The sequence below is a fragment of the Crinia signifera genome, chromosome 1 (assembly GCF_055691185.1).
Source record: "Crinia signifera chromosome 1, ASM5569118v1, whole genome shotgun sequence".
Lineage (NCBI taxonomy): Eukaryota > Metazoa > Chordata > Amphibia > Anura > Myobatrachidae > Crinia > Crinia signifera.
Window position 1 is genome coordinate 26,080,805 of NC_139217.1, and position 20,208 is coordinate 26,101,012.

Consider the following 20,208-nt stretch of genomic DNA (forward strand, 5'->3'; position numbering starts at 1 on the left):
GTGGTGTGTTGTGTGTGTGTGTATCTGTCCAATGTGTAGGTGTGTGAGGTGCTCTACGTATAAATGTGTGTGTTGTGTGTTATGTGTGTGTATGTGGTGTACTGTGTGTGTGAGTGTACAATGTTTGTGTGTGTACGTGTGTGTGTGTTATGTGTGGTCTATGTATATCCTCAATTATTTCCTAATTGTTTAAAGCCTTCACCATAATGTTAGAATGTGTCATTCATACTCAATGACAGCAATGAAATCAGGTGTGGAGTTGTTCCTTCGCAAACGGTTTCCCAGATCATCGATCTTTTCCCCAGAACATCAATGAAGGAAAATTAAAACTTGGTGTTTTTTAAATTTCTAAGTGAAATTTCCCAAAAACGGCTTCGAGGTGCACACCACCGGGTCCAGAGGTATCTTGTTGCTGAATTTGGTGTCTCTGAGTGCCACGGTGTGTCCGCAATGCGACGGACACGCACACACGCACACAGACTCTTCAACTTATTATATAGATGGATTACACATACCTGTGGGCATAAACTGTCGATCTGGGTGGCTGCCATGCGCACCAGCTTCACTCCGTCTTCGTTATTGGATATAGAACAGGCCAGGTTTGCCACCTGAAAGACACGGAAGCAGAGGATACCATCAGGTACATGTGTGATACGAAGCCGTGGCGGAGAGCTGGGATTTGTACACACGTTGTGATACGTCCGTCATGAACATACAGGTCCGGGTGCACTAAGCTTCAAAAGTGATAAAATGGAGAGTGATAAACAGCCAGCCAATCAGCTCCTACCTCTCATGCCACAGAGCGTGTTTGTAAAATGCCAGGCAGGAGCTGATTGGTTGGTTGTTTTATCACTTTGAAGCTTAGTGCATCTGGCCCACAGTGTGCAGACAGCGGCAGAATGACACCATTTGTACCCAATGATGAGACTTGTAGGATGATCGCCAGGACAACAAGAATACAACTGTGACTGATCATATAAGCATGTGGACGCGCATTACCAACAGTGTGCAGGTGCGGGCCCTGGCTGCGGACACCTCTGGCTAAGTTTATCATAGCTGAGGCACTTGCAGTCTAAGTGACAGGCTGGGGGCATTCCTGGGTGGACCCCTAGCGTTTCATGGGCGTGCCCACAAAAGAGGTGGGTGCCCCCATAGAAACCTCCAGCTAGATGATCTGGAAAACATCTACTGAAAGCCATCCATGAGGCTCGGGTCTGAGAATCACTGCAACCAAGGAAAGACTGTGGGGTGATTCTAGTTGACTCGCTGCTTACCGAGACCTTGTGGCGAATACCCGCCCCCCCCCCCCCCCCCCACACACACACACACACACACACGCCATTTCCTCTTGTTATGAAGACAAATTCCCTCGCATGTGCACGCAGCAGGAGTAAACATTAGATGGCAAATATAGCTCAATAGAGACTGATTTATATTTGTGGGTGCCGGAACAAAGACAAGGTCTACCGTTCCAACAGACTTCATCCCATCCACATTCCCATGGAACGCCACTGCCCCCGTCTGACCCCCCCCCTGCCTGACATTGTAAATCGCAGTGGTCGATTGCAGTTGTGGTTTGCACATGCGCAAACCCCTACCATTGGGGCAGGGGCCAATTTGGTTCACTAAAACATTGTGTTTTGGTTGTACGAAACTAACCTCACGTGATTTGGGCTCAGAAATCAGAAATTTGGGGATTTCGTGCAAATGGATAAAAACAGCTAAAATTTTTGCAACCAAAGTTCCGTCATTTGCATTTTAAATTTAAATCTGGAAAATTTCTTGCCACCTAATACACTAAATGATTTCGTGTTTCTTCAGCAGACTTTTCTTTTTCAGGCCCATAGCTATACCTGCAGCTGCGTGTCAGGGGTGTCAAAGTTGCGGCCCTCCAGCTGCGGTGGAACTACACACCCCAGCATTCTCTGCCTCAGTTTTAGCATTGCCTAATAGAAAAACTCGATGACAGGGCATGCTGTGATATGTAGTTCCACAACGGCTGGAGGGCAGCACGTTTCACACTTCAGGTAGATGGTTACACTCTGAGGTAAAAGTTGTCCATAGCAACCAATCAGATTCTACTCCTTATTTATTTAAGACAGTGGATAGAATCTGATTGGTTGCTATGGGAAACATCCCATCTTCAATAGAACAACATTTTTTTAAGTGCCTAAAATGTGCTTTCTCCCCCCCAGGAAATGTTGGGCCTTTGTTCTCACCCATCATTTCCAGGTTCTCCAGTCCCGGCAACAAACACGCCACTTGTCGTTTCTCCTACGTTATTACCCCTCTGCCAGGCTCTTTTCCTCCTGCAGACATAGAAATGCCCCCTCAGCAATTACCCCCCCTGTAACAAATCTGCAACTTCATTCTTGGGCAAACTTTTTCTTTAAGCGGCATCACAAGCCGGCTTCTTAATTCACATCTGTACCGACAACAAGTGATACATTTTTAAATAGCATGCCCGGGCATCCATTATGCCTGCCAGCAGAGATACCAGTTGGAGATGATTCATGAATGAGTTCAAATGCCCCTCGTCTTTGCAATTTTCCTCTGGTCTCCCCTCGCGGTATTAATCTGTTCCCTTGTCTTGTGTACATCACTGTGTTAGCTCTGATCCATCTGTTCTTCAGAGTCCATTCCACTTCAGAGCGGTTTAGAACGTGGCTTGCATGTATCACAATCCGAAACGCCGTTCCAGCACCAACCCCCCGCACCCCCCCTCTTCTCAGCCCCTTCCAGTCACATTCCACTCAAGATTCCATCTTCACATAATCATTTTCTTTTCAGGGAAAAAAAAATAAAAACGACTCAGTCTATTTATTAAACAGCCTCGGAGCCTCGCGTCAAATCTCTTTTCCCTTTTATTAGACGCGGACATTTTCCAGATGATATGCTCTTTTTTTATGCATTGCTCCGACATCCGGCAGCCCTTTTGCAAATTTCGCTAGGAAACAAAGCTCGCGACCGGCGGTGAAAGATGCCGGGCGGTCACAAATCATGAGATACATATATCCATACATAAAAGTGATGCGTAAAACTCATTGCTGCATTACAGTCCGGCTGTTGCCTGAATGCTTGTCCTTATTTTGAGTTTTATTTCCCGGAACTGGTGACCTGAATGAGCGAGATACTACTTAGGCCTTACAATGGACAATTCATCTTCTCTCTGTGAGAGGCCGGCTAAGAATTCGGAAACACTTTAATAGTTTTCTAATAGTTTTATTGCCCTTTTAAGATACCTATCAAGCTGATGTGAAATGTGCAGTTCTCCCCGTAGAGTGTTTTATCTCTTTACAATATGGCTGCGGGATTCCTTTTTCTCCCCTCGGCCGGCATTAATCACACCGGACACTGAAGCTCAGGATGTGTTTAGGCAGCATTTCTGGAGAGACAGATCTGAGAGCAGCAAACAACAAGGGCAGGGCAGTCAGGGCATGTTGTGCTTTTATGGTCGTACTAATAAAGGCTGTACCTAGGCGTGGGGGGGGGGGCTGGTGGCACTGCCCAAGGGGCGGACACAGTTGCCGCCCCAGAGGTACCTCTACGCAGATGGTGAGGTGCCTGGTAGATGCACATCTGGCTGCTGGAGTGATGCTAGAAATATGCTTGTATGAGGGGACAAGTTGCCGTTGCGAGAGGGTGCAAATGCCAGCAACAGCATACTCAACTTGCCCATTCCCACATGCAAGGAACTATGGGCCCAATTTACACCTGTCCGCGTTCGGACACTGGACGATGTTTGTGCTACTGCAAGTCCTGATAAAGGACGCCTTCGGAAAACATTTCTATTTGCAAGTCAATCCCGTGTGGATCCCGGCGGTTTTGTTAGTAGCCACCGAGTAAGCCCTGGGCTACGCGGTGGCTGTGAAGACCAGAGGCCGGGGGAAAAATAATTTGACCAAATGATTTTTTCCTCTAGGCGGCTAGATGCAAATGGATGTGTACCTGTACAGATCCATTCACAGCCCCTGCAAACCTATTCGTAAGGCAGGAATTCACGGGGCAGGGGGCGGCAGTTACCTGCTGACTGGGATCCGAATACTCACAGCAGCCCAGGTGTTCATCAGCCACTCACATTGCCCCTATCACTGGTGGACAGGATTTTCCCTTGGCCTGCACCCCCAACACTGCATGGCGTGCAGTACCCGCAAGCCCTCATAATACTAGTTGCAGATGCCCTCTTACCACCCAGTTATGCCCTTTCATCCACAGACAGCGGTGCGACTGAAATAAATACGGATCACAATACCCTGCATTGGTAAATTATTGGTTTGCAGAACTAAAAACAGACAAGACTTCTCTGCAGAACCCGCATCAGCCTCTGTGAGCACCGCATTAAAATGTAATGGCATACTTGCCTACTTTTGAAAACTAGTTTCAGGGAGATTATAGTTGGTAGTAGAATTTTGCCCAGGGCTCCATTGAGGGGGCGTGTCATGCTCCACCCAAAGAGGGCGTGTCTAGTTCCATATATGGAGAGATTGTGAAAAGAGATTGTGAACATGGCACCTAGAAGCGTGGGTGTGCGCTGCTATATCTGAGAGGAATCTTTTAAAATGACTTACTGTATATCCAAATGTAGATGAGCCCCAAAGCAGTTAGCAAGAGCTACTATACTTGGTAAAGTGCTGGGAAATGGTGCTGATGATTCAATGTAAATGTATCTATCTCTCTTTCCTTTTCTCCCTAAAAATGTAACAGTGTAATGTGGGCTAGGTGACATGAGGGAGATTGGTAGAATAATGAGGGAGAGAGGGAGATTGCTGCTATGTCAGGGAGTCTCCTGCAGAATGCAGGAGGGGAGGTAACTATGATGTAACAGTGTAATGTGGGCTAGGTGACATGAGGGAGATTGCTAGAGTAATGAGGGAGAGAGGGAGATTGCTGCTATGTCAGGGAGTCTCCTGCAGAATGCAGGAGGGGAGGTAACTATGATGTAACAGTGTAATGTGGGCTAGGTGACATGAGGGAGATTGCTAGACTAATGATGGAGAGAGGGAGATTGCTGCTATGTCAGAGAGTCTCTCACAGAATGCAGGAGGGGAGGTAACTATGATGTAACAGTGTAGTGTGGGCTAGGTGACATGAGGGAGATTGCTAGACTAATGAGGGAGAGAGGGAGATTGCTGCTATGTCAGGGAGTCTCCTGCAGAATGCAGGAGGGGAGGCAACTATATATTCAGATGGTGTTATTTTACATTTTGGGGTCTCTATTTGAGAGCTCCCCATGAGGAAACCGGGGCATGCAAATTGTATCTATGCTGTAATGCGATTTCCCATCCGAGCTCACTTTTACCGACACCTAAGCAGCGGAACTAAGTTCCTAACATGTTTGCAAAACACAAAATTAAATATTTGTGAGCTGAAGCTGTAAAGCGCTGTGGGCTTCCTGCAGACAGAGTAAGTATGTTCCTGAGGCAAACGCAGGCAGTGGATCTAGAGGACTGTCATCCCTCGCACAGGAACCTTCTTCCCTGAAGGTATAACAATCTGTCACTGTGTCTGGGCTCTGAACCTCTCTACAATTGCAGTTGCTTAATTACAGCTTAATGCTCTGTATGAAGAAACAATTCCTGCGCTGACACTGGGACTGATTCAGTAATGTGTGCTAAAATATGCAAATGCCGCAGCCACCAAAAATGGCATTGAGACAGCCATCGGGAGCTTTGCGAGTCCCAGGAGCTGAGCAATGTAAGTCCCAGATCAGTGGACCACTGTCCTATTACCTCCCCGCCTACCAAATTATGCCCACCGGATGTCAGGTGCCCGCCCACTTCCCCCGACCATACAGGCATATGCAAGATTGCTCAGAGCAAACTTACATATGCGTGCACCTTCCACATCGTTCGATGGCCGCAGACCATCGAAAGATGTGGGAGGGTCCCAGTGGCATGTGAACGGATATTTATGTAAAACACCTGTTCGCAGCCAGTGTAAACATACACACCTTGCGGATGGTTGGCCGGCGTCCCACCATTCGCAAGGCGGGATCTGGTTCACTGGCAACGATGCAAATTCGCTTCCGAGCAAATGAAACGGAATACCCCCCCTTAGGGGCTGATTTAGGATGACTTATAGTGATGTGAATTTGGCCACCGCCTTGAGGGACAGGGTTTGCTGTGCATGTGCAAAACCCAGCACCGAACGGCTTCGGAGAGTTATACACTTCCGGGCTATTCGATGTTTGGAGGGTGGTCCGGGGCCGACGGAGGCGGTAACGGGGGCGGACCATGTGAATACCTATGCGCAGTGTTGTGTTAGGGAATGTGCTAGCGAACACATCTCCTTGCATGGTACTGAGGGGCTTCGGCAAGGGGGGAGGGGAAGAGGGTAGTTCGGTCGGGGGGGGGGGGGGGCATTTCAGGGCTCACTAAGCCACATATGACCGCTGCTTAGCACGCCTGGCTGAATCTGGCTCTTAGCAACACAAATACGAGCAGATACAGCGTGATGTCATCACGAAAGCGCAAAAGGAACAAAAATCGAGTTATTAAAAGTAAATATCTACTAGGAAAAATGCAGCAATCCTGAAACTATTTCTGAAGAATTCATACCTCCCAACACTCACGATTTCAGCGGGACAGTCCCGATTACCGGGTCCTGTCCCGCTGTCCCACCCGCGGCCGGGGGTGTCCCGCTGCGGGGGGGGGGCAGTTGGGAGCATGCGCACAGCGTCTATTCCCGGCCTAAAACGGGGATGCGGCTCATTTGCATAAGCCGCTCCCCTCATTTACATAAACCATGCCCCCTTTTTGGACGCTCGGCTGTCCCTATTTCTGCAGCTACAAAGTTGGGAGGTATGAGAATTTAATAATATAAGTAGTTTATATATATATAAAGCAAAAACCTGCACATTAAATCACCGGCCTGGCCAGCAGCGAACTAACAAGAAACAAAACGTAATAAAAGAATGAAACAAAATCTAGGAACAAACAAGTAACTGCAATACGGCGAATATTCCAGGCTCTCCCGCTCTGTACGAGCACACACCGCTCATTGTGTCCGCATATGGTTTTCAATCCATTTACAGTACGGCTGCAATGAATATTGCTTCTCGGTGTAGAAAGGGCATACAGTATATTACTTAGGATGGGAAACAAATAGTACAGCAGCAAAGAAAGATATTGCGCTTGTCGGAAAGCGTTTCATGCATACACCAGAAATATTATCTCTTATTATGAATTACTGATGCACCGTTTCACCGAGGAGATGTTACATTGTTAATAATGTATTTACAAAGTGCTGGGAGTGCCTGGAACACGGACAGGGGCGAAAGTCCATTAAATCAGACGTCTCAGCTCTGCAGCAAAGTGAGGGATAAATGGGAGAATGTGGCAAAAACAGCGAGGAAATATTTCCATACATTCGCTTATAAATAAACCACAGCCATTGTTTATTCCTTCATTCCTTCCATGCATGGTCGGTACAACCACGCTGCTGGCTCCACCATAGGAGATACACTGTGGGGCACATGTACTCCCAAGCTCTTCCCTACATTCCTGATCGCTAATGCCACCAATAACGTAATGTTCCCATTCCCTCCCCTATTTCCCTTCCAGTCTCCCAGCTCTTCCCTACATTCCTGATCGCTAATGCCACCAATATCGTAATGTTCCCATTCCCTCCCCTATTTCCCTTCCAGTCTCCCAGCTCTTCCCTACATTCCTGATCGCTACTGCCACCAACAACATAATGTCCCTATCACCTCTTCTATGTCCCTTCCAGTCTCTCTGCTCTTCCCTATGTTCCTGATCTCTACTGCCACCAATAACGTAATGTCCCGATCCCCTCTCCTATGTCCCTTCCAGTCTCTCTGCTCTTCCTAACGTTCCTGATCGCTAATGCCACCAATAACGTAATGTCCCGATCCCCTCCCCTATGTCCCTTCCAGTCTCCCAGCTCTTCCTAACGTTCCTGATCGCTAATGCCACCAATAACGTAATATCCCTATCACCTCCACTGTGTCCCTTCCAGTCTCCCAGCTGTTCCCTATGTTCCTGATCTCTACTGCCACCAACAACGTAATGTCCCTATCACCTCCCCTATGTTCCTTCCAGTCTCTCAGCTCTTCCTAACATTCCTGATCTCCACCAATAATGTAATGTCCCTATCACCTCCCCCATGTCCCTTCCAGGCTCCCAGGTCTTCCCTACGTTTCTGATCTCTACTGCCACCAATAACATAATACCCCCCCCCCCCCATGTCCCTTCTAGTCCCAGAGCTCTTCCACCAAATTCCTGATAAATGTATCCTGTTTAAGACTTTCTCTAAATTGTCTCTATGTTTATATTTGCCTTTTGGTGCTATGGACCCTGGAATGGTATATAATTCTTAAGCTAAGGTATCAATAGTGCCATATTATACCCTTTTCTATACAAATTACTTGTGTGGAGGTGTAACCAGTGTCCGATAAATTCATAAATTCCCTGTACCTGCCATGAATAAATTTCAACCTTCATTTGATGCGATCCTGTATCTCCCGGGGGCCTCTCCTCTGAAATTACATTTTTATTCTGCGTTTTCATTTTTTTTCCCTAAACCACATCCATTGTTTTACACCATGACATATGACAGTGGCTTCTGAATACCTTTCACTGGAACTGAGACGTTGATACATCTGTAAAGATAACCTATAGACATCCAGCAGCTGGGTTCTGATTGATGAAACGCGCCACGTGCTGCATGTCCTGTTACATACATAGAAAGGCATAAAATGCTAATTGTAACGTAACAATAAAACAACACTGGAAGTGAACCTTCTGAAGTCAGACAGAGACACGCCGAGGGGACAAGGATTTACAATGTTCTGTTTGCCCATTCAGGTAATTAAATATAAATCAATCCGATTAAAGTCTCAGATATTCGTCTCATATTTACAGTTCATGATTGCTTGCACTTTGACCAGGACCAGTGTAAAACTGGGTACACATTAGCCGGCACTGCAAATGATGTGATATCATCAATGATTTCCCTTGGACTGCCTGAATCTCCTGGCCAAATGATATAGTGCATACAGTACTGTACACACTGAGCGATTTCCCCGTACAATATCGTCTGTAGTCATATCCAGCAGTATAGTTGTCATTGACGATATCCTCAGATTACGCTGCATGCACAGACGACAAAGGACGTCGCTTACAACTCACTGTTCAAATGAAACTCCCAGAAAAGCCAGGTTGCCACCCCCAAAACTCGGTTTTCTGTCAATCAACTTCGGAACGGACACCAGTAAAAATAAAAATTGCAGGTTTTTTTTCCTCCCAGGACTGCATTATGCGCGCGCGATACAATCGTTTTGCATACATAGTCTCCCGATCATTGCCCGACTGTGAATTCACAGTCGTGTGGTCATGTGTTATAACCCCCACACTAGACGATAAGCACAAAAATGCCATTAGAACTAGTCGTTATCGTGCATATCGTTTAAAGTATCATGTAATGGGTACGCAGCTTTAGGATTGTCGACGCAAAACTTTCATCTTCTGCCCCCCCCAACCCCACACTGCCACCAATACTTTTCTAACCCCTCGGACAGTGAAGGTGTGGAGGTGGCTTCTTAGATGTTCTGTAGCAGCCACCTGTATTATGTACTACTGGGATGTCTTAGACATCCTTAATCCTGTGCCAGGCAGACTCGTGGCGCCACTCAGATCCCGAAACCCTGCCCTCCCGTGGTGCTCTATTCTTCGCCAGCTCCCAACAAGAACCACCGCAATTACCGGTACGGTGAGAAGAGTTGGCATCACCTGACGCCATGGGTAGACAGCCCATCCTGTATTTTTAAAAAAAATGGATGCTTTTGCAGGTATTAATTTCCGAACGAGTGGTTACATCCGCCGTCGCTGTAAACATTAGCACAGTAATACAAAAATTAACTAGAGAATATTTCCAACATGGTTTTAAAAATTCTACCGTCTAATAACCCCGATGGCAGAACACCACTGAGAATATGCAAATATAAACCAGGCCTAGCGTGCCACTTATCATCCTGAGTGATGGGGTCATCCGCCTGTGTGGGATACACATTTCCACTCTTAAATCAACATAATTTGCCTGGCAGGGGGCTTCCCTGCTCCCACCGCCACTATTTCTTAAAGTGCGCAGAGAAGGCTCGCCGGATGTATTTATTGCCCATGCTGCATGATCTATCCCGCTGCAGACACAAACACATGCACCAGCATTTTTTGAAGCTCATATATCATATTAAAGATGTGGCACAAAGGCAATGTTCTCATTCCCGGACAGTCAGGAAATCAGCAAATGTCGCTCGTTTGCCACTACCCTTGGATTAAAGCGATTAGTCTGCCCCAATGACTTTAATAATAGGCAGGCTCTGGTACACATTCATGAACAAATTGCTGCTTGTGGTCGTTTGCGCGACCAGGCGGCATAACTCTAGGCATTTCGTATATAAAAGCATTAGTAGCCTAAACCAGTGCAATAAAGCATAAGATAATAGGATCCTGGTACAGACTTATTAATAATAATCTGTCTTATAACGCAAGCAGAGAGATGACACAGGAACCGAGGCACAATGTTATTTGGTAAATGAATGCTTTACAGACTAAATGTCACTAAGGAGAAGAGCCTTTACGCACTAATCTTACACTTGACCTTGACATGGAGAAGATCATAGGTCTGGGAAGGTCAATTTGGCATAGGCCAGAGGCCAACATGTAAGAGACGTGTTGGCCGGTTGGTCCAGGGAACCAAACTTTTTGAATTATTTTCAGTTTTATTGGTTGTCATCTTTGGGTTATGCTTGAATCAGCTGAAAGCTAATGCTTCAAAAGTGAAAGTGTGGAGGTGGCATCTTAGATGTGCCACAGCAGCCACCTGTATTAAGTACCACTGGTGGTTAAACGTGTCAAGGCCAAGAGTATTGGATCACCTCCAAGTTTAGGACTCGCTGGTTGACCTGTGCATGCACAAGGAATCCATCTTTGAGGATATGGTACTGGTCAGAAGCTTGATGTATGCAGCCATAAAGCAGCCCTATAGAAACCTATGAGGACTACTGTGCAGCCGCACCATACAGATATAACAGGTACCCATTTAAAACACTTTATACATATGGAGATCCAAGGACAAACTGAGGGCAAAAATATGTCCCGGCATTAGTAGTGAACATACATTGGGGACAAGAGGCATCACACGAGTCTGACGTGGTGTGCCGTAAGTCACAGAGCACCATAAGTCAGATGTTTCAGAATCTTGGGCATGTAGAGTTGCAGAAGGCAGAGCAGTTCGGCCAGGATTTTGGATGGCAGCACAAGCCCATCAGGCCACCAGCCCTTGCTGGAAGTGCCAGTTGGACAGTCTGCTCCTCTAGGGATCCCAATGTGATATGGTAACTCTCCAAAAACTGCAATTTTCATAGGGTTTACTGCATTTTGCTCTTTGATACATCCAGGGGTTAAAGTGGGGTTAAACTGAGTTCCACCACCTCTAATGGTGAGGTGGAAGTAGTTCAACCTCCACCTTGGCCCTACATATTAATTATAACAGTAAGGCATTAGAGTTTGCAGGGCAGGGTGTGTGGGGTGCTGGAACCCGACAGTCGGGATCCCAACAGTCATTTACCCGACGTCGGGATCCCGACTGTTAAAACACCGACAGATGGGTTCCCGACGGCCACTGGCTATTCTCTCTCGTGGAGGTCCGCGGGGGGGGGGGAAGGGGGAAGAATTAGGTGCAGAGGAAAATGAGTTCCATCATCTCTCCAGGACCTCTCTAAGTGCTAAGGTGTTGTCCATATTCATAAACGGTGTGGTCAGTCTTGTAGGATAAATTGTCTTGCTACAGTATTCAACAGCTGTGATCAGGCTGTGCTGCACATCGGCAAGAACTGAATTGGTCCCTAGGAGCAATGGCGGCCGCAGCACACTTACATAATTAGCAAAAATTGAAGCTCTATAAATAATCTGCTGGTCTACCGCTGACCTTAATGTTTCATTTATACAGAGCACTTTAAAAAACCAGAGACCGTTGAAATGAGCGGGCAGGCGTTTAGAAAGACGCCATCCTGGCGAACACAACTGTAAAACGTAATTGCAGTGTCCTTGGGGAATCGCTATTAGCACAAAGCACCACAATCTAGCTCAGATCAAAGTAACCGCTGTATATCCAACTGGGGAAAAACCAAATAATAATGTTTGCAATAAACAGCGACGTACTACGGCTTCTACAAGTGTTGTGTCTACATTAATAGGGGGAAGATGACCAGCGAAACTAATTGCTCTTAAAAATGTAAATGAAAGTCTTTTACTTGTGTGCATAGGAAGATACAAGAGTTTGCTGGCAAATGCAATTTGTACTCACTGGCACTAGGACAAAAGTGTCTTGATAAGATTAATTGGTAAGGGCAGTAGAATTGTCTAGATAAAGGAGGTCTGATCTATCATTTCAGCCGCAGCTCCTATAATGGGACACACAAGTGCATTCCGCAGCTAAATAGAAAGATATAATTAAGGCGCTCCCCACAGCGGCTAGGAAAATAGTCATAATAAATAGATTTAGAGAATATATTCCCAATTATCTAATGAACAGAGTAATGCTGCCATTACACAGGACACGGGGATAGCATGCCATTCAATATTTTATTAAACATTTAGGTATCTTTTTTTATATTTATCTCTGTACTGTACTTATTTATTTCTTTACTTATTTATTCAGTTATATATTTATTTACTAGTTAAAAGAGCATTAAAATGACGGCTTCTGCAAGGAACGTTGACTTTGAGCTGTGACAGTTTTTACTGTTACTTCGAGCGGTGACAGATTTTTAACCAACAAATTCTCCACCCTATCCCCAAGTCCAGTGGCTTAACTAAAATTTGTACTCCCCCCGCCAATTAAATGTTCAATGCCCTCCCCCCCCCCCCCCCCTCCTTATCCCTGCTGCATCTGCCGCGTTGGGTCTGTTGCTGTTCCGCTGCCGGCCCGCCGAGGCCAGTACATCTTCCCGTCTACAGTCCCGGCACTCCTCCTGATACAATGAAAATGTCCCTTGCAAAATGGCTGCCACCTCACAGCAGACTATTATTAAGGATGCAAGAGGAGGCCGCCACCACTTCCTCTAGTATCCTCAATAACCGTCTGCTGTGAGGGGGCGGCCATTTTGTGAGGGGTATTTATAATGGAAACAGGAGGAGCGCCGGGAGGGAAGACAGGAAGATCTGTTGGTCCTGGCGGGCATGCAGCAACAGACCTGGCAATGTCAGGGGCCCCATTAGCAGAGCAGCAATAGCTTGCGCGGACCACCCAGCACCCAAACGTACCTAGCGCCGCCAAGCCAATGCTTTTTATTCAGTTACTTTGTTATTTATTTTTTATTCAGATTATTTATTCAGTTATTTATTTTTTATTTATTTATTTGTTTGTTTATTTGGTTATTTGTTGATTTATTTATGTATTTGAAACACATATTTGTGTTACCGCATAATATACGACATTATTTTAATGTATTTTTTTTTTTGTTGCTAAAACAGATGTGGTTTTAATTCAAAAATAAACCAGATCCAGTGTTTATTTAATTAGTTGCTTCCAAATACTTTTGTGTGAAATGTATTTAATTAGACAAACATTCATACAAGAAGTAATTGTATCTGTTGTTTAGTTCCGATGATCTCCTTGGCGCAGTAGTTAACCCTGCGTGAGTCACTGTTGTGAGAGGTTTAACATTGTTAATTATATGAGATTTATCGGTCAGAGGGTGCTTGAAGCATAAAGTGTTCTGGAGAATTCTGAAGATGAACCAATAATCTGAAAATTATTTTGCAGCAAACGTGCACTTGGAGAATGAATTTAGGAGCAGGCGAAACGCGATAGTTGGGGGGTCTTTGTGCTGTTCACAAATGTAACATTTTCTACCATCTCTCTAGCCAATCAGGTGATCGACCAATCACTGTACGATAACGGTTTCCCATAAGCCCCCTGGTGCTACAGAATGAATGATATAGAGAGCCCACACTGAGCGATTCCAAAACACAAAGATGAACCGTTTACCGCTGACCGCGTTGTTTTATGAACACGTAACTTTATCAGTCACACACTCAGAACGATGTGCACCTAGTTATTATTTATTATTATTTATTTATTAACAGTTTCTTATATAGCGCATACAGATTCCGCAGCGCTTTACAGAGTAGTTATAACCAGAATAACCTAGGGGGTTATTCTGGTTGTTTGCTAAGCAGTGAACGACCGCTGCATAGCATTCCTTGCTGAATCAGGCCCTTTGTCTATACTTACTTTCGCTATAGCATCCTAGAAAATAATAGACAGAATCTTATTGGCTGCTAGGTATAATAGCTAAAGCCTCGACACTCTATATTAATTCTCTGCCGGACATTAGATGGAAGCAGCTATTTGGCTTTCCACAGACTGGACATATAACCCGTCACACAAGATATGGGCAATGCATTGTGGGAGAGTGATAAAGCGGCCGCAGTACCCTATGTGCGAAATAATTATATTCACCGGTCGACATCTAGATCTGCCCATTGGCAGTAGATACGGAGCACATAGCCCACCGCGTCTTCCCCATTGATTAATTCAGCAGCATCCAGAGCATAAAATAACATTTATCTGATCCATGTCCGTTACTCTGTCTCCTCTGTCCACAGCCCATCTGTCTGCTGAGAGAGATCGCACTTCCATCCACGGAAATAACGGTGACAAGCCCCAGTTTACAGACACTTGACTGTTCCTCTGTGACAGGAGCCGGCTGCGTCAGTAAATCAATACAAACCTCTGTGGGCTTAATTCATGTTTATTAGCAATTGCGATTTTCTAAGCTACGGAACGTCTCATGTAACAATGTCATTGCAGTCCAAGACACGGCTTGGGGGGGATCTGGGGCCATTATAAATGCAGGGTCCCCTGCCAAAATGGCCTCCCCAAAATGGCCGTCACCTTGAAGGAGACTGATGCTCGCGCTCCTACTGGACATGAAACTCCTGGAAATTAGCAAGAAACCCAAGGCAAGGAGCATTTACACCCTGACAACAAGCATGAAACCTCTGGCAACGAGGGGGGACAGCAGGGAAATGCCAGTGTATTATGGGCGTCCCCATAAAAAGGTTGGGCGTTCCCCTAAGAATGCAGGGGTTACCTGTTCACTAGGCTGTGGGTACAACTGTCCCAGGCCCAGGCCTCTGGAGGGGCCCGGGCAGCTGCCCACAGTGGCACCGCATCCCCCCCCCCCCCCCCACACACACACACACACACACAAACACACACACGCACACGCACAATGCATTCACCCCCGGCACCCCCCGGCCAGACACACACAATACACAGTGCAGCCTGCAGAGCACCGAGCCTAGGATACAGAGGGGCTCGGCGCTCTGCAGGCTGCACTGTGCAGTGAGGGCTCCGAGTCCTGGCTGTTGGAGGAGAGAGAAGATGCCGCGCCACCGCTGCTGGAGGGAGATGTTGGTGAGTAATACTAATCGGGGGTGTAGGGGGAGGCGGGGTGCCGGGGCGCAAGGGGGTGGGGGTGCCGCTGGGGGCACGGGCTGAAGGTCAGTCCCGGGCCCCAACATTACTAGTGGCGGCCCTGTCCACAGATACACACAGCAGACTTGGTAGGAAAATCTGCTACCACTGGGCATGTGCAGCAGCTCCTTTACGTCCTTTATACTGCATGTAGTGGCCACTGGCCAGGCTGTGGGGAAGGGTGGTGTCCCCCTCCCCCCCCCCCGTGTTTGCCTTTGTAGTGATATAGGGCCAGATGAATCAAGCTTCAAAAGTGATAAAATGTAGAGTGATAAACAACCAGCCAATCAGCTCCTATCTGTTATTTCTCAATCCCAGCCTGTAACATAACAGTTAGGAGCTGATTGGCTGGCTGTTTATCGCTTTTTTAAGCTTGATACATAGGCCCACAGACTGTAAACTCCACTGGGGCAGGGACTTGGCTGTAGTGAGGCTCTGCAGGATGTAAATACATTTTTCTCACTTATTTCCATTCATTCATGGTATACGGTCATTAGGTGGAGAGTGTCTAGGTCAACAGGTGTTAAAAAAGGTTGACCACTATTTGTCGAAAGTCAAAAGCTTGGCACAGGAAATAGGTCAACATGGTTACAAGGAAGGTGGACGTGGAAAAAGGTTGACATGGGATTTTCATTAATTTTGTTTTTTTTAGACTGACTTGTTCATTCTTCACCATCCCAGTGGGTATAGAGGGGAATATAACAGTGTACTAAGCTCAGCTGGAAGCATAGCAAGCACGGAGGTACACTTACACGGTGTGGTGTCCATTTCGACATAGACACCAAAAAAGTGAAACCCTCACGATTACCTTTTTCCATATCGACCTTTTTCCATATCTACTTTTTGTCCATGTTGACACAATGCATGTCGACAGGTGGCGACTTAAATCACATATTTATGGCGTAGCTCTACCGTAATTCTCAGCGATGCGCAAATTCGGGCACATCCCTGAAATGAGGCCTATGATCTACTATAATACACCCAATCCCTGTGTGACCTTCTCATTGGCTGCTGACAGTACTAGCCATCTCTTTAGCGCCAGCGTCCTAAGGATCTTTGTGCCTCAGACTAACATCTGTTTTATTCAGTATCTCTTTCACATTTAAGAGTGACATAGAAATGTAAATGCTTAAGGTCCCTCAAAAAACATTCCATCTGCTACAAAAGCCAAGTCCAATTATCATCTTTTCCATGCTGTCCCTGGAGTTTGCTGCTCAGAAATCATGTTGGATTTACATGAAATTAGAATAAAAAGTTCCTGCTTTCCACAGAACAAAATAAAACATTTTAATAGGAAGAAAAAAGTTTCCCTGAGGCTGAAGACAATATTTCTGTGTCGTTGTCACAAGTGGGTGGCCCAGTGGGCAGGACAATCATACAAAATACAAATTCATGCAGTTATTTGGACTTTTGGGCCAACATATAAATGAGCAAAGTCATCCGGAGTCAAATTTATTATTGCAATTATTGGTCATTACTTCTCCCTAGCCTCCTGGAACATTTTGGAAGGTTCTCCTGGGCCTCGTGAAGAGCAGGCACCTGGCTCTACTGCTGCCCATTTCACAAGTAAAGAGGGCAGACTGGGCTGCTTTGATTCAGAGTGGTTTGCAATGCCCAGACATGAGGTTTATTATGCTCGGGGGAGGGGTCAAGAGGATGCAATCATATAACATGCCCTCAAGCACCTCCCATCTGACTGTGTCATGCCCCCGAGCAGCCCTTCCCTATCTGCCCTCTAGGAGAGTGGTCAACCTTAATGTCATAATCTAAACAAATATCTGGTTATTTCATACTTAAAATAACAGGTAGAAGAAATAAGACACTTCGGAGTCCATTTAAGAGGCAGTAATAATATAACCCCTTTATCAGGCTTTTTTGTACAAGAAAATGGGCTTCCTCATAATACAATAAGGAATACAATAGAGAAAACACAGATTCCTCATAACCATAGTCCAGTTTGCAGAATTAGTATCTATTCTCTAGTATTTGTCAAGCTTTGCTTCCGGCCACTAGGTAATGCCATCTTGACAAGGTGTTATGTCACCCTCTTCTTTGCCAAGCCAGATATGGGGACTCAATAGCCTTGCTAGCTAAAAGCAAGGGCAGTGAGTGGTGACAATGCCACCCATAGTGCACTGGCACTGAACGCACACAACCTACATCATAAAGAATAAATCTGGTCCACAGCATTTTCTTACTCTTACGTCGTCCTCCTAAACCTACTATATGCGTTTTACAGAATCACATATTCCTCCAGTGCCAGCTATGGGTTCTTCAACAGTATCCTCAAGCAGAACAAATATTGGTTTCTTATTATTGAAATTCCTGCAGGAATTCAAAAGCTCCGGCCAAAAGGAATATTAGAATGACAGAGCTATAGTTTGCCAGGGCAAATAAAAGTAATGTATGACATAAAAGCTTCTTTGAATGAATTGTGATGATTCGCCGGACTGGCTGAGATGCTCGGTGCTTGCCATTTTAGGCTTTCCCTGTAATTATAATAATACCCATCTCAGGAGATGGAACATAAGCGGTATAATATAGGTACAGAGCGTCTCACTAGCCTGGCAGTTTTATTTGTTGTTTGAAAGTGCAATCTTTATCATCATGACAAGTGGTAAAAACCATCGGCTATTTCCTTCTAGAATTCTCTGTGCCGCCTGCTGCCAGCACCTATTGGGGTCTATTGTGGGTGTGGCACATGCATACGTTTCTACAGCCCAGCAGTCCTTGGGAAGTTTGTTTTATGGCATTCTTTTGGTAGGTGCCCTAAAGGAGAGGGTGGTGGTGTGTACTGGATCTGACCTTGTTAGAGGTTGCCTGGCGTGGACATTTCAGTGAGACACAGTGGTCAGGATGTACTAAAAAGAAAATGTGACCAAAAGCTTGTTTTTAGTCTTTGGTTGCATTTGCCTTATGTACTAATCCCTACACACTGGTGCTTCGGTGCAGTGGGTTACAATTTGGCTGCGAGAGGTGTGGGTTATGGTTAGGAAATTGGGGGAAGGGTTAGGGTTAGGCTGTGGAAGGAGATTAGGCTGCGGCAGAGGTAGGATAGGTTGAGAGGATAAAGGTAGGAGGTTTGGGGTTACACTATGAGGGCAGTATTAGAATTAGGCATTAGGGGGAGGTTTAAGCTATGGTGGAAGTGATAGGGTTAGACACTAGGGGAAGGGTTAGTGTTAGGCTATGGGATGGGATGGTTAGACACTGGGGAAAGGGTTGGGCTACAGGAGGGGAGGGTTAGAGTTAGACACTTTGGAAAGGGTTAGTGTTAGGCTACGGGATGGGAGGGTTAGAAACTAGGGAAAGGATTAAGGTTAGGCTACTGGAGGGAAGGGTTAGGGTTAGACACTAGGGGAAGGGTTAGTGTAAGGCTACAGGAGAGCAGGATTAGTGTTAGACACTAAGGTAAGGGTTAGTGTTAGGCTACAGAGGGCAGAGTTAGACAATATGGGAAGGGATAGTGTTAGGTTGCAGGAGGGGTATTAAGGGTCAGACATTAGGGGAAGGGTTAGTGTTAGACTACAGAAGGAGTTGTTAGAGTTAGACATTAGTGGAAGGGTTAGTGTTAGGCTACAGAGGGGAGGGTTGGACAGTAGAGGAAGGGTTAATGTTAGACTACAGGAGGGGTGGTTAGGGTTAGACACTAGGGGAAGAGTTAGTGTAAAGCTACAGGAGAGCAGGGTTAGTGTTAGACACTAAGGTAAGGGTTAGTGTTAGGCTACAGAGGGCAGAGTTAGACAATATGGGAAGGGATAGTGTTAGGTTGCAGGAGGGGTATTAAGGGTCAGACATTAGGGGAAGGGTTAGTGTTAGGCTACAGAAGGAGTTGCTAGAGTTAGACATTAGTGGAAGGGTAAGTGTTAGGCTACAGAGGGGAGGGTTGGACAGTAGGGGAAGGGTTAATGTTAGACTACAGGAGGGGTGGTTAGGGTTAGACACTAGGAGAATTCTTAGTGTTAGGCTACAGGAGGGGTGGTTTGGGTTAGACACTAGGGGAAGGGGAAGTGTTAGGCTACAGGAGGGGTGGTTGAGGTTAGACACTAGGGGAAGGGCTAGTGTTAGGCTACAGGAGGGGTGGTTTGGATAAGATACGAGGGGAAGGGTTAGTGTTAGTCTACAAGAGGGGTGGTTAGGGTTAGTGTTAGGCTACAGGAGGGTTGGTTTGGGACACTAGGGGAAGGGATAGTGTTAGGCTACAGGAGGGGTGGTTAGGGTTAGACACTAGGGGAAGGCTTAGTGTTAGGCTACAGGAGGGGTGGTTTGGGTTAGACACTAGGGGAAGGGTTAGTGTTAGGCAACATGAGGGGTGGTTAGGGTTAGACGCTAGGGGAAGGGTTAGTTTTAGGCTACAGGAGGGGTGGTTAGGGTTAGAAACTAGGGGAAGGGTTAGTGTTAGGCTACAGGGGGTGGTTAGGGTTAGACACTAGGGGAAGGGTTAGTGTTAGGCTACAGGAGGGGTGTTTAGGGTTAGACACTAGGGGAAGGGATAGTGTTAGGCTACAGGAGGGGTGGTTAGGGTTAGACACTCGGGGAAGGGTTAGTGTTAGGCAACAGGAGGGGTGGTTATGGTTAGACACTAGGGGATGGGTTAGGTTTAGGCTACAGAAGGGGTGGTTAGGGTTAGAGACTAGGGGAAGGGTTAGTGTTAGGCTACAGGAGGGGTGGTTAGGGTTAGACACTAGGGGAAGGGTTAGTGTT

General features: G+C 46.2%; 1 protein-coding gene across 4 annotated transcripts in view; it reads right to left on the bottom strand.

The window, feature by feature from the left end:
* CTNNA2 (catenin alpha 2) overlaps positions 1–20,208 on the bottom strand; it is a 1,425,647-nt gene that overhangs the window by 225,130 nt on the left and 1,180,309 nt on the right. For all 4 annotated transcript variants that reach the window (XM_083180541.1, XM_083180424.1, XM_083180611.1 and 1 more), the window contains exon 10: positions 516–608. In XM_083180541.1, the coding sequence (XP_083036667.1) occupies positions 516–608 (93 nt within the window). The remainder of the gene's footprint in view (positions 1–515; positions 609–20,208) is intronic.